Raw genomic sequence first — 9,757 nt, forward strand, 5'->3', positions numbered from 1 at the left:
CCCCAAAATACCCCCTACCCGGCTGCCCCCCCCCACCCAGTGAGGGATAAAAAGGGGAGGGGGGATCCCATTTTGGGGGGGGGGGGTGTACAAAGGGGCTCAGCTTGGTTCCCTTAAAGTGTGCGTTGGGGTGGGGGGGTCAGAAATGGGGGGGGTCACATGCAGGCACCTGGGGAGACAGAAAGATTGGGGGGGGCACATAAATTTGGGGGGGGGGGGGGGCAACACATGCGGTTCCTGCAGAGACAGCAGCCCTGGGGGGGGGGGGGCACATGGTGGGGGGGAACCGGGGGGGGGGGGGAGCAGGGGGGATTCCCCCCCACCCCAGCACCCCCAAATTGCTGGGGGGGGTTGGAAGTTGGGTTTCTGTCCCCCCCCCCCGCCCCAAAACTGTGGGATGGGGAGGGGGGAGCACAGCAGCACAGATTTTGGGGGGAGGGGGGGTCCCTACCCCATGGGGGGGGGGTCCTGTGCAGTGGAGGGGGGGGCCCTTATCCAGTGTGGGCACCCATGGAGTGAGGGGGGGGCCCTGGAGGGGGGGGTGGGGGGGCCCGGTGCCAAGGGGGGGGGGGGCCCTACACCATCACAGACCCCTATGGGGGGGGGGGGGGTGTCCCCCCAAGATGCGAGGAGGTCCTTGTTGGGGGGGGGGGGGAAGGGTCCCTACAACCATGAGAGCCCCCCCCTTCCCACCCCCCCCGGGCCCTACGGGATGGGGGGGGGGGGTCTCCATGCTTTTGGGGGGGGTCCCCAAGGTTGGAGAGAGGGGGTTCCCCAAGATTGGGGGGGGTCCCTGTTGTGAGGGGGGGCCCTACAGCATCACAGGGTCCTAAACCATCACAAGGGGGGGGGGGGTCCCCACACTTTTAGGGGATTTCTCAAGGTTGGGGGGGGTCCCCAAGATTTGGGGGGGGGGGGGGGGGGGGGGTGGCCCTACAGCATCACAGGGTCCTAAACCATCACAAGGGGGGGGGCCCTGTTGTGATGGGGGTTCCCCTCGCTTTTGGGGGGGTTCCCCAAGGTTGGAGAGGGTTTCCAAGGTTGGGGGGGTCCCCAAGTTTGAAGAGGGGTCCCCCAAGTTTTGGGGAGTTCCCCAAGGTTGGGGGGGGGGGGGGGGGGTGTCCCCTACACCATCCCAGGGTCCTAAACCACCACAAGGAGGGAGCCCTGTTGTGATGGGGGCTCCCCTCTTCTTCAGGGGGTTCCCCAAATTTGAGGGAGTTCCCCATGGTCAGGAGGGGTACCTAGGTTTGGGGGGGGTCCCCAAGCTTTCAGGGGGGGCTCCCCAAGGTTGGGGGGTCCCCAAGGTTGGGGGGGGTCCCCTACACCATCCCAGGGTCCTAAACCACCACAAAGAGAGAGCCCTGTTATGATAAGGGTTCCTCACCTTTTGGGAGGGGGGGACCCCAAAATTGAGGGAGTTCCCCATGGTTAGGGGGGGGTTCCCCATGGTGAGGGGGGGGTCCCCAAGTTTGGGAGGGGTCCTTGTTGTGTCAGAGGGGGGTCCCCTACACCATCCCAGGGTCCTAAACCACCACAAGGAGGGAGCCCTGTTCTGATGGGGGGGTTCCCCTCTTTTTTCTTGGGGAGGACCCCAAAATTGAGGGAGTTCCCCATGGTTAGGGGGGTTCCCCATGGTTAGGGGGGGTCCTTATTGTGTCAGAGGGGGGTCCCCTACACCATCCCAGGGTCCTAAACCACCACAAGGAGGGAGCCCTGTTCTGATGGGGGGGTCCCCTCTTTTTTTCGGGGGGGGGGGGGGGGGGGTTCCCCGAGCTATTTTTTTTTTTGGGGGGGGTGGCGGGAGGGGGTATCACTGCAGCCCCTCGGCGGGGTTGCCCCCGTCGCCGTCGTGGCCGCCGGGCTCGAAGGGGGGGTCGGGGCCCATGATGTCGGGTTCGAGTTTGCCGCTGTCGTTGATGAAGGAGGTGTAGGAGTCGCCCTCGGCCATGAGCAGCTTGAGCTTCGGCATCCAGCTCTTGCGGACCACGCGCCGCGCGTTGGTGCACATGTCGGCCGCGATGGCGTTCATCTCGCTCTCCTTGAAGTTGGGCGCGAAGTTCTGGCAGTAAACTGGGGGGTGGGTGGGGGGGGTTCATAGAATCAGAGAAGCACCAGGTTGGAAGAGACCCAACGCATCGTTGAGTCCAACCCATCCCCATCAATCACCAACCCACGTCCCTCAGCACCGCGTCCACCTTCAACCCCTCCAGGGCAGGGGACTCAACCCCCTCCCTGTCCCAGGGCCCAGGGACCCTTTCCAGGAAAGATTCCATCCTGCTGTCCATGCGGAGCCTCCCCTGGTGGAGCTTGAGGCCGTTCCCTCTCGGCCTGGCCCCTGGCCCTGGGGAGAAGAGCCCAGCTCCCTCCTCTCCACCAGCTCCTTGCAGGGAAAGAGCAAGGAGGTCTCCCCTCAGGCTCCTCTTCTCCAGGCTGAACCCCCCCAGGTCCCTCACCCACATCTCATAACGCTTGTTCTCCAGCCCCTTCCCCAACTCCAGACGCGCTCCAGGACCTCAATGTCCTTCTTGGAGTGAAGAACCCAAAACTGAACCCAGATGTTGAGATGCGGCCTCACCAACGGGATCCCTTCCCTGCTCCTGCTGGACACAGCATTTCTGCTCCAAGCCCAGATGCCCTTGGCCTCCTTGGCCCCCTGGGCCCCTGCTGGCTCCTGTCCCACCAACCCCCCCCAGGTCCTTCTCCTCCAGGCCCTTTCCAGCCAGACTCCTCCTAGGCTGGAGCTGCCCAGGGTCGTTGAGCCCCAAGGTCCTGCTCCAACCTCATCCCCTTGGTCTCAGCCCATGGGTCCAACCAGCTCAGCTCCCTCTGGAGAACCTCAAACCCCTCCAGCAGACCCATGCTTCACCCCCAATCCTGGGGTCCCCCCTTCTGCTCTCTTCGGGGTCGCCCCAACCCAGGGCCACCTCTCTCTGGCACCCCCCTGATCCTGGGGTCCCCCCCCTGCTCTCTCTGCTGTCACCCCTACTCCCAGGGTCCCCCCAATCCTCATCCTATGCCACCTCCCTCTCCCTGAGGTCCCCCCAGTCCCTTCGCATCCCTTCTCCGGGGTCCTCGCCCCTGAGTGCCCCCCAACTCACACTTGACGGCGTGCAGGGTCACCCCAACTCAGGGTCTCCTCTCTCTGGGGTCTCCCCAATCCCAGAGCCCCCCCCAATCCTTACTCCCTTCCACTCCCCAGTCCCTTCGCACCCCTTCTCCGGGGTCCTCAGCCCTGAGTGCCCCCCAACTCACCCTTGACGGCGTGCAGGGTCTCCCCAACCCCAGAGGCCCCCCCCAATCCTTTATTCCCTGCCACCCCCGAGTCCCTTCGCACCCCTTCTCCGGGGTCCTCGCCCCTGAGTGCGCCCCCCAATCCCCACTGCCCCCCAACTCACACTTGACAGCGTGCAGGGTCACCCCAACTCAGGGTCTCCTCTCTCTGGGGTCTCCCCAATCCCAGAGGCCCCCCCAAATCCTTACTCCCTTCCACCCCCCAGTCCCTTCGCACCCCTTCTCTGGGGTCCTCAGCCCTGAGTGCCCCCCAACTCACATTTGACAGTGTGCAGGGTCTCCCCAACCCCAGAGCCCCCCCCCAATCCTTTATTCCCTGCCACTCCCCCATCCCTTCGCACCCCTTCTCCAGGGTCCTCGCCCCTGAGTGCCCCCCAACTCACACTTGACAGCGTGCAGGGTCACCCCAACTCAGGGTCTCCTCTCTCTGGGGTCTCCCCAATCCCAGAGCCCCCCCCAATCCTTACTCCCTTCCACTCCCCAGTCCCTTCGCACCCCTTCTCCGGGGTCCTCAGCCCTGAGTGCCCCCCAACTCACATTTGACAGTGTGCAGGGTCTCCCCAACCCCAGAGCCCCCCCCCAATCCTTTATTCCCTGCCACTGCCCCATCCCTTCGCACCCCTTCTCCGGGGTCCTCGCCCCTGAGCGCCCCCCCCAATCCCCGCTGCCCCCCAACTCACACTTGACGGCGTGCAGGACGCGGCTGTCGAGCGGCTTCCGGCTGGGGTCGTTGGTGGACGAGCGGATGCCGGTGCCGCAGCTGTTGGCCAGCGTGTTCCTGAGGGGTTCAAAACCGGGGTGAGAGACGCAGGGAACCCCAAAAAAAAAAAAAAAAAAAGAGGGATGGGGGGGGTGGGGGTGGGGACACCCCCTCCCAACTCACCGGTCGAAGAAAGAAGCGAGGAGCCGCCGGAGCAAAACCTTGTGCCGCGTGCCGGCGCTGACGTGGCAGTTCATGAGCTGCGCCCGCGTGATGTAGACGTTGGTGCCTAAAAACACGGGGAAGAGGGGGATTAGAAAAGCTGGAGACCCCCCCCCAAACCCTTTAATCCCACGGGGACCCCCCCAACTTTGTACGTACCGGTGACGAGCTCCAGTTTCTCGGCCGGGTCTCCCTCGTCGTAGAGTTTGGGGTGGCAGCGGTTCCCGATCTGGTTGATCAGCTCGGCCGGCAGCGAAGCCAAATCCTGCCGCACCCGCACCCGGCTGCGCGACTCCGAGCTCGCCTGGTCCGGCAGCGCCTCCACCTTCTCCGCGGCTGCGGGAGCAGGGGGGGGAACAAGGCAGGGAGGGGGTTAAATGGGGTCCCACCCCCCAATTCTGGCTCTCCAGGGGCTCCTGGAGCCATCCCCAAGAAGAAATCAGGGATATGGTGGGATAGAGGGGATCCCAGACCCCAGTTCTGGCTCTCCAGGGGCTCCTGGATCCATCCCCAAGGGGAAATCAGGGATATGGTGGGATATATGGGGTCCCACCCCAAAATTCTGGCTCTCCAGGGGCTCCTGGATCCATCCCCAAGGGGAAATCAGGGATATGGTGGGATGTATGGGTTCCCACCCCCCAATTCCGCCTCTCCAGGGGCTCCTGGATCCATCCTCAAGGGGAAAACGGGGATATGGTGGGATAGAGGGGATCCCAGACTCCAGTTCTGGCTCTCCAGGGGCTCCTGGATCCATTCCCAAGGAGAACTCAGTGATATAGGGGATCCCACCCCCCCAATTCTGCCTCTCCAGGGGCTCCTGGATCCATCCCCAAGAAGAAATCAGGGGTATGGTGGGATATTGGGGATCCCAGACCCCCAGTTCTGGCTCTCCAGGGGCTCATGGATTCATCCCCAAAGGAAAACCAGGGATATGGTGGGATATATGAGGTCCTAGCCCCTAATTTTGCTTCTTCAGGGGCTCCTGGATGCATCCCCAAGGGGAAATCGGGGATATGGTGGGATATTGGGGATCCCAGACCCCAGTTCTGGCTCTCCAGGGGCTCCTGGATCCATCCTCAAGGGGAAAACAGGGATATGGTGGGATAGAGGGGATCCCAGACCCCCAGTTCTGGCTCTCCAGGGGCTCCTGAATCCATCCCCAAGGGGAAACTGGGGATATGGTGGGACAGAGGGGGTCCCACCCCCCAATTCTGCCTCTCCAGGGGCTCCCGGCTCCATCCCCACGGGGAAATCGGGGGGTACATGGGGGGGGGTCCCATCCCATCCCACCTCTCCAGGGCTCTCAGGCGACTCCAAAGAAAGACGGAAGGGTGGGGGGAGACAGCCCCCCATTACGACACAGGGGGTGATGGGGGGGTGGGCGGGGCCTCCTCCCAGGTGGGCGGGGCCTCCTCCCCGGTGGGCGGGGCCTCCTCCCCGGTGGGCGGGGCCTCACCTGCGGGCCCCACGTTCATCATGCTGTACATGGTGTACATGTTGCAGATCTGCCGGTACTGCTCCTCGGAGCCTTCCTCGCCCCCTTCCTCCTCCTCGTCCTCCTCGTGGAAGGAGCCGGGGCTGTCGCTCGTGTAGGCGCTCGACGTCCCTCCCGGGCTCGTCTGATCGGCCGCGCTGGGCCCCGGAGCCGCCGGTGCCGCCGCCGCCGCCGCCGCTGGTGCCGGGGTCGCCGGCTGCGCTTGCCGTCCCGGCTCCGGCGCGGAGAACTTGGCCATCTTGCGGCTCCCGTTGCCGCCGCCGCCGCCGCCGTCTTTGGAGCCGCCGTCCCAGAGGCGTTTGACGACGAAGGTGCACTGCACGCCGTCCGGCTCGCCCTGCTCCGTCTTCACCCGCGACACCAACGGCAGCGCCGCCGCCGCCCCCGCCGAGGGCCACCCCGAGGTCTGCGCCACGGGGCTCTGCGGCTCCGAGGACGGCGCCTCCTCGCCGTGCAGCCCCTGCGAGTCGCAGCTGGGCGAGCTGACCTTGAGGAAGAACTCAGTCCCCTTCTCCATGATCTCCTGGATCTGCAGGAAGCCGGCGGTGTACATCAGCAAGAACTGGTCGCCCACGTTCATGCTGAGGCGCCCCGTGTAGCAGAAGCTGAGGATCTGCTGGAAGGATTGGGGCTGGACGGCGGCCGGCAGCTCCACCACCGCGCTCTTGCTGTTGTTGAAAAGGTCCCGAAAATAGGAGCTGCTGGCGGCCAGGACGGCGCGATGGGCCTTGAAGGCGTGGCCCTTGACCACCACCGAGACGTCGCAGTAGAGGCCCTGCAGCCGCTGCTCGTTCAGGCACTCCAGGATGCTGTTGCCGAAGTTGGGGATCTCCATCTGCAGCGTCTGAGCCATGGCGGGACCACCCCGGGGCCTGCGGGGACGGGGACGCGGGGATGGGGACGCGGGGACAGCAGGGATGGAGAGGAGCGGGATGGGGACACGGGGACGGCAGGGATGGAGAGGAGAAGGATGGGGACACGGGGACAGGAGGGATGGAGAGGAGCGGGATGGGGACACAGGGACAGCAGGGATGGAGAGGAGCGGGATGGGGACATGGGGACAGCAGGGATGAGAGGAGCGGGATGGGGACACGGGGACAGCAGGGATGGAGAGGAGCGGGATGGGGACACGGGGACAGCAGGGATGGAGAGGAGCGGGATGGGGACACAGGGACAGCAGGGATGGAGAGGAGCGGGATGGGGACACAGGGACAGCAGGGATGGAGAGGAGCGGGATGGGGACACGGGGACAGCAGGGATGGAGAGGAGCGGGATGGGGACACAGGGACAGGGATAGGGACACGGGGACAGCAGGGATGGAGAGGAGCGGGATGGGGACACGAGGACAGGGATAGGGACACGGAAACAGCAGGGATGGAGAGGAGCAGGATGGGGACACAGGGACAGCAGGGATGGAGAGGAGCGGGATGGGGACACGGGGACAGCAGGGATGGAGAGGAGCGGGATGGGGACACGGGGACAGGGATAGGGACACGGGGACAGCAGGGATGGAGAGGAGCGGGATGGGGACACGGGGACAGGGATAGGGACACGGAAACAGCAGGGATGGAGAGGAGCGGGATGGGGACACAGGGACAGCAGGGATGGAGAGGAGCGGGATGGGGACACAGGGACAGCAGGGATGGAGAGGAGCGGGATGGGGACACGGGGACAGCAGGGATGGAGAGGAGCGGGATGGGGACACAGGGACAGGGATAGGGACACGGGGACAGCAGGGATGGAGAGGAGCGGGATGGGGACACGAGGACAGGGATAGGGACACGGAAACAGCAGGGATGGAGAGGAGCAGGATGGGGACACAGGGACAGCAGGGATGGAGAGGAGCGGGATGGGGACACGGGGACAGCAGGGATGGAGAGGAGCGGGATGGGGACATGGGGACAGCAGGGATGGAGAGGAGCGGGATGGGGACACGGGGACAGCAGGGATGGAGAGGAGCGGGATGGGGACACGGGGACAGCAGGGATGGAGAGGAGCGGGATGGGGACACGGGGACAGCAGGGATGGAGAGGAGCGGGATGGGGACACGAGGACAGGGATAGGGACACGGAAACAGCAGGGATGGAGAGGAGCAGGATGGGGACACAGGGACAGCAGGGATGGAGAGGAGCGGGATGGGGACACAGGGACAGCAGGGATGGAGAGGAGCGGGATGGGGACATGGGGACAGCAGGGATGGAGAGGAGCGGGATGGGGACACGGGGACAGCAGGGATGGAGAGGAGCGGGATGGGGACACGGGGACAGCAGGGATGGAGAGGAGCGGGATGGGGACATGGGGACAGCAGGGATGGAGAGGAGCGGGATGGGGACACGGGGACAGCAGGGATGGAGAGGAGCGGGATGGGGACACGGGGACAGCAGGGATGGAGAGGAGCGGGATGGGGACACGGGGACAGCAGGGATGGAGAGGAGCGGGATGGGGACATGGGGACAGCAGGGATGGAGAGGAGCGGGATGGGGACATGGGGACAGCAGGGATGGAGAGGAGCGGGATGGGGACACGGGGACAGGGACGGGGACACAGGGACAGCAGGGATGAGAGGAGCGGGATGGGGACATGGGGACAGGGATAGGGACACAGGGACGGCAGGGATGGAGAGGAGCAGGATGGGGACATGGAGACAGGGATAGGGGCATGGGGACAGGGATAGGGACACGGGGACAGCAGGGATGAGAGGAGCAGAATGGGGACATGGGGACAGGGATGGGGACACGGGGACAGCAGGGATGAGAGGAGCAGGATGGGGACACGGGGACAGGGACGGGGACACGGGGACAGCAGGGATGAGAGGAGTGGGATGGGGACACAGGGAAGGGGGACAGGGATGGGGGGACACGGGGACAGAGCAGGTGCAGGCGTCAGCTCCAGCCCCGTGGCTGCGTCGTGTCCCGCTCCCCAAAAAAATGGGGACCCCCTACTCCTTCCCCACTTATGGAGGGGACCCCAAATCCACCCCTCAACCCCCCTCCAGGCTGGGGCTGCCCCCCCCCCCAAAAGAGTGGAGCAGGAGGAACCCCCAAAGGGGGCACTTGGGGGGAAGGGGGGGTCCTAGGGGGTTCCGAGCCCCCAAATTGGGGAAGGGGGACCCCCAGAATGGGGCAGGGGGAGCACACAGATTGGGGGGGGCAAAGTGCTCGGGGGGGGGGGCACAGGGACACCCCAACTCCAGGGAAAGTGTTGGTTTCCCATAGGGGGGGGGCAAAGGGACCCCACTTCCCACATTGGGGATGGGGGAGACCCCTAGTCTGGGGGTGGGGGGGGACATGGGGGCCCCCATGATCTTGGGGGGAGGAATGGGGAGACCCCCAGATTGGCAGGGGGATCGTTAAAGATTTCACAGGGGACCCCAAAATCTGAAGGGGGGGGGGACAGAGGAGCCCCCCCCCAAGTCCTGAAGTGGGGGGGCTGAAATCCCTTGGGAATGATGGGGGGGGGGGGCAGGGGGGGTCCCCGCGCTACCGGACACCGGGATGGGGGGGCAGGGGGGGGTCCCACATTACCGGACACCGGGATGGGGGGTCCCCGCGCTACCGGACACCGGGATGGGGGAGCAGGGGGGGGTCCCACATTACCGGACACCGGGATGGGGGGTCTCCGCGCTACCGGACACCGGGATGGGGGGTCTCCGCGTTACCGGACACCGGGATGGGGGGTCCCCGCGTTACCGGACACCGGGATGGGGGGCGGGGGGGGTCCCCGCGCTACCAGACACCGGGGACGAAGGCACCGGGTGGGGGGAGGGGGGCAGAGCCGGGGCAGAGGAGGCCCCCGCGTTACCGGGAGCCGGGATGGGGGGCAAAGGGGGGTCCCCACAGCTCCCGGAGGCCCAGGGGGGTGTGACGGGGAGGGGTCCCCGCGGTACCTGAGGCCGCGAGCCGCTCCGGAGCCGCTGCCGGTGCCCGACCCGGTCCCCGCCGCGCTCAGCGGCCATTCATTGTGCGGCAGGCTCGATCAGCCGATCCCCGGAGCCCCCCCACCTCCTCCTCCACCGCCTGGCGCGCAGGCGCGATCAGCCGAGCGCC

At 65.9% G+C, this 9,757-nt stretch overlaps 1 protein-coding gene across 1 annotated transcript; it reads right to left on the reverse strand.

Moving 5' to 3' along the window:
* Positions 1 to 709: 709 nt before the first annotated feature.
* Positions 710 to 9,700, reverse strand: NACC1 (nucleus accumbens associated 1). The gene is made up of 7 exons (XM_069883136.1): positions 9,598 to 9,700; positions 5,673 to 6,583; positions 4,376 to 4,552; positions 4,178 to 4,283; positions 3,975 to 4,072; positions 1,814 to 2,073; positions 710 to 722 (listed from the first exon to the last, which is right to left on the reverse strand). The coding sequence occupies exons 2-6, from the start codon at positions 6,562 to 6,564 to the stop codon at positions 1,814 to 1,816; spliced, it is 1,533 nt and encodes a 510-aa protein (XP_069739237.1). The 5' UTR covers positions 6,565 to 6,583; positions 9,598 to 9,700; the 3' UTR covers positions 710 to 722.
* Between the last annotated feature and the right edge of the window lie 57 nt (positions 9,701 to 9,757).

This window comes from Phaenicophaeus curvirostris, unplaced genomic scaffold, assembly GCF_032191515.1.
Source record: "Phaenicophaeus curvirostris isolate KB17595 unplaced genomic scaffold, BPBGC_Pcur_1.0 scaffold_608, whole genome shotgun sequence".
Lineage (NCBI taxonomy): Eukaryota > Metazoa > Chordata > Aves > Cuculiformes > Cuculidae > Phaenicophaeus > Phaenicophaeus curvirostris.